General features: G+C 30.8%; 1 protein-coding gene across 1 annotated transcript; it reads left to right on the forward strand.

Annotated features, from left to right (window-relative positions):
• The first annotated feature begins 34 nt into the window (after positions 1 to 34).
• Positions 35 to 3601, forward strand: LOC100185992 (tax1-binding protein 1 homolog B-like). Its single transcript, XM_026838160.1, has 6 exons — positions 35 to 216; positions 559 to 769; positions 1056 to 1237; positions 1582 to 1740; positions 2262 to 2410; positions 3400 to 3601. The coding sequence occupies exons 1-6, from the start codon at positions 103 to 105 to the stop codon at positions 3599 to 3601; spliced, it is 1017 nt and encodes a 338-aa protein (XP_026693961.1). The 5' UTR covers positions 35 to 102.
• Positions 3602 to 4805: the final 1204 nt, after the last annotated feature.

Raw genomic sequence — 4805 nt, forward strand, 5'->3', positions numbered from 1 at the left:
TATATATATATATATATTATTTGCACTTTTTTTCAATGTCTAGATAAATCAAATTTGTTTGTTTATAGTTTGCTTAAGACCAAGTTACATTAAATCAAGCATATGGCTGATAAAGAACTTTTCTCTTCTGATGAAACGATGTTAAAATCTTCTGATGTTCCCTTTATTCCTGAACCATCATCAGGTTACGACATGGGTATCAGCACTTTCTCACAGGTGGGTTGAGTTTTGTATAAATAAAATTATGCAAAAATATCACGTTCCTTATTTTAGGTATACCACTTTTTATAAAATCCTTTGGCTGTTAATTTCTTTCTCTTTATTTAAATAATATGATCTTTGCCATTGTTTTGAAAGAGAACTGAAAAAAATATATGTTACATATATTGTGTAATTGTGTAATTATAAAGTATATTATAACCTATTTACAAACAATTTAAACCTTGTTTCCGAATAAATGTTTCTCTAAAGTTGTATTTAAATATAATATTTTATTTACAAATAGATATAAAAAGTATCATAGCATAACTATTGCTGATTTTAAATTTTCCAACAAAGGTGATTTTTCCCGACATTCCTGACTTTTTTCCCCCTGAGAAAGATGTGACAGTGTCGTACATCCTTACTGAGATTGAACCAACATCCAGGGATTGGGTCGGTTTGTTCAGGGTTGGTTGGGCCAGTCCACGTGATTACACAACATACGTGTGGTCGCCTAAACCTAGGTTGGATGAATCTGGAAATTTGTCGCAATGCATAACCTTCAAAGGTGAGTTTTTATTAATTAATTTTACAGCATAACTGGAAATTATGGAAAGAACAAAGTTTGGCTTTTTCCAAAATATCTGCCCAATTTCAGGAATTTGAAATGTAATATCCACAAAGATCTCCAGGATTATCAACAAAAAACAACCAGCCAGAAGCCACAAAGTTACCTATGTGTTAAGTCATAAGCAGAAGTAAACACTTATGTAATTGCCTTGTATTCAATTTAATCTTGAAAAAAATACTCATTGTCAATGGTTAAGTAGACTGACATAAATTGTAATTCTCAGCTTACCAGTTACCCAAGGACGACAGTGAGTTCTACCAGTTCTGTTATGTAACACGTAACGGGTATGTTCGTGGAGCGAGCACACCGTTCCAATTCCGACTTTGTACGGAGAACGATTGCTTGGTAGAAGTTGAAGATGAAAGTGGGATGATCATTTTGAAGACCAAGTCGGATGCTCTTGAGGTTTAATGTTTTTCTTTTAAGTTTCATGAATATTAACTGTTTCTTTAGTGGTTTAATAGTGGTAACAGTAGGCATTTTTGAATTCATATTTGCGGCAAATTCGTAGGCTATTTATCACTATTTTTGTGTTTTATTTATTTGTACCTCTGCAAAGTAAATGTATTGTAAAGTAAACTTTTTTAAATTGGTTTCTAGATGTTTATCACTCAGTAGGCTTTAGAATTCAAATTGATTAGTATTTTTATGCTTTAATATTGTGCACCTTTATTGTTGGTCTTTTTCTTAACCCTGTGGTTGTCTTCCACTGTGTATACCATGTTTTAAATACTGGAACCGATTTTTAGGACCAGTTATCCAAGGTCAATCAAGAGAAGAAACTTCTTGAAGTTGAAATGGAAAGTTTGATTCAATCAAAGGAAAACTTGGAGACGAGTTTGAAAAAAGTTTCCACTGAATTGTCCTCTGCGGAAGAGAAATACCGAAGTTGTGATGACAAGAACAAGGTGGGTGAAGAGTATGCGTGATAATAAACAATAGATTTTGAGGATAATACTGGAAAGGTTATATATTATATGGTGGTTGGGGTGTACAAAGGTGGAAAACTACTCCGCTATATTGTGCAACTATGAAGCCATCCTATATATACATCCACTAAACCACATTTTAATGCATGGCTTGATATGAGTTCAATAAACCTAATATTGTTCTCCTGGCCTGTTCAAGTCTTATATTTCTTAATGGTAAACCACAACATAATGGTAAAATGTTGTTGTGTATAAAACAATTTGCTCAAAGAGCTTCATTGGATTTATGGTTACGCGTCACAGAAGTGCCAATAGTTTTAAAGTGCAGAGAAGGCAAGGATAGTAAGGCACACTTTCCTGTGAAACAATCCAATTTATGGAACTTAATGTTTACTGATTAATGCAGTGCTAACAATTCTAGGGTTGGCCCACCCTGTCACCAGGTTTGGCACTCATATCATAGGTTGCGTATCCTTACCAATTTTATTTCCATATACCAGGAATTGCAAGCTAGTTTGGGTGAAGCAACAGCAGAGCAAGTAAAACTGTTGCAACGTCTTGAAAAAGCTGAGAAAAGGATTGAGAAAACTAAATGTGATCTTGCCACCGCTCAAACCACTATAGACAAACTTCACCAAGACATCAAGAGGTGACACTTTGATTTATATAAAAATTAACTACCGTGTGTTTACTCTTTTACTGTTATTTAATAAAGGGTAATTTTTTATAATTCATTATGTGTTTATATTGAGTTTCGTTTATTTTAAGTTAAATTCTTTGTATAAAGTATGACTACATATATATATATCACTATGAGTAACTAACTTGCAGTAAAACAGCCTGCATTCGATTACTAAGGTAGCACATAAGTCATTGATACAAACATATAGATGAACTCTGCATACAAATTAATAAAACCAAATAAAGTAATTTGTTTGTAAAATTAAACATGCGGGTATAAAGTAATTAAAAGTTCCAATAAATTAATATGTCATCTAAATACAAAGTAACTGCACAAATTTATCCTCAAATTGTTAGGATTGAGTTTTTATAAAAGGTGCAAAGAATTAACTATATATCTTATGTATCTGTCTGATTTGAAAATGTTTTGTTATTAAGTATGTATAAAAGCATGAAAGAAATTGTTGGATTAAAATCAAAGTTTCTTATGAGACTCGAACTTACTTACAGTTTGTTTTTATTTGTGTTTTATAAACAAGTTACGTGCTAGGTTTATGTTACGTATGACTTCCTGTTACAACGTAACTCTCACTTATCATAACATAACTTGATGATAATAACAACTTCAAAAAGTCTTTATTTAATAAAGTTGCTGACACAACATTATTCATTCAATCCATTGTGTGATTCACATATAATATTCAAGTAACAATGTTTGCTTCAAGTTTTTATGATTATTCCACCATACACTTACATAATGCCTTTGTTATAAACAACATTAAAATCGTAACTACATCGATTAGTCATAAAAGTATCCTTTTGGTTCAGAGAGTTACTATCTATATAAAGAAAATGTTAGAAAAAAACACTTTTCATTCATCCTATTTAAATATTCTGATTTAAATATTCAATTTAATTAATTAATCAAATATTGAATGAGAATGTGACCTTCCATAGTTTGGAGGCTGAGGTGGCTGCTGCCAAACAAGATCGAATGTTGGAGAAAGTGAATTATGAGGAAGAGATAAAGATCCGTGAGTTGATGATGCAGGAGAAGAATGTGGAGATGAACGGACTACGGGATGAGATCAAAGTAATTTATTTATTTGAACATAATTTTTTAAACCTCCAATTTAACATTTTACAATTTGCAACTTAGTACATACTTTTAATTTTTGTCAATATATCATATATATATATATATATACATATATAAATATATGTTTGTTTTCAACTTAAATATAAAATAGATTTCACCTAGTAACTTTTGCTATTTTTATTTAAATCTAAAACTGTTGTTATTTTTAATGTTGTCTTGTTTGGATATACTGAATTTGTGTCGTCTTTGGTAATCTAATGTAGTATCTTTATTATTTAAGTTAACATAAGTTGAACAGTTCATAGATATAACCTTCATATACAAAACAACATCAACACCTTGAGTCCTAACTGTATTATATATCTCAAAGAGGTGACTTTAGATAAATGTTGACCTCTATTTACATCACACGTTTAAAATACTTTAATCTGGGCAGTTTGTATTTAACAACATGAATAGGGTTTTGTTTTGATACTTGTGTCTCTCTGGTTTCAATTAGGCTGCAGAGTGTATGAATTAAGATACCTCAGTTTTACAGCAATCATTATTATATTTAATAACATGGTTGGTTCACGCATTGTTTTTGCTTTATATTAATAATCTTGGTCTTAGTAAAGCAACAAACTAACAAAAGCCCAATTTATGAAACAGTGACATCATTGTTTGTTATTGTGTCATACGTAGCTGGTGTTTTGTGACTAACTGCATGTCATAATGTGTGGGAGACACTCATATATGTTGCATTATACTCACCACACAATAACTATACCACTGATATAAGGTTACACTTATTTGTCTCTTATTTGTCAAATATAATTCACACTGCATTACTCATAAGCAGAGTATTTAGCGCGTATACTAACGTGAAATCACATAAACCCACCTAATAGAGGTCTACATGAACATTATCTGTATGTTAATTGGATCTTCTGCAAAAGTAAAACATTTGATTGATGTTTGTTACAACAAATACAAACGCTTCATCACAAACACAATACCTTCCTTATTCAAAGTAAATATTAAGGATGTTTTGGTTTAAGTTGGCTAAACATTACTGATATATATTGTTTATATTTATCCGTTCAACAATTTATACAACATTATAAACTAGGTAAGATGTTGACTAGCCATGATTAACATTCTTGCTATTTTTTTAATACAAGTCACTTTAAGTATACATAATATATGTTAAATATCAAAATATACTCAATTATTTCAACTTGTTCTGCACATATGGTAATCTATTACCGATTTCATTTTTTCT

Source organism: Ciona intestinalis, unplaced genomic scaffold, assembly GCF_000224145.3.
Source record: "Ciona intestinalis unplaced genomic scaffold, KH HT000062.2, whole genome shotgun sequence".
NCBI classification, from domain to species: Eukaryota; Metazoa; Chordata; class Ascidiacea; order Phlebobranchia; family Cionidae; genus Ciona; species Ciona intestinalis.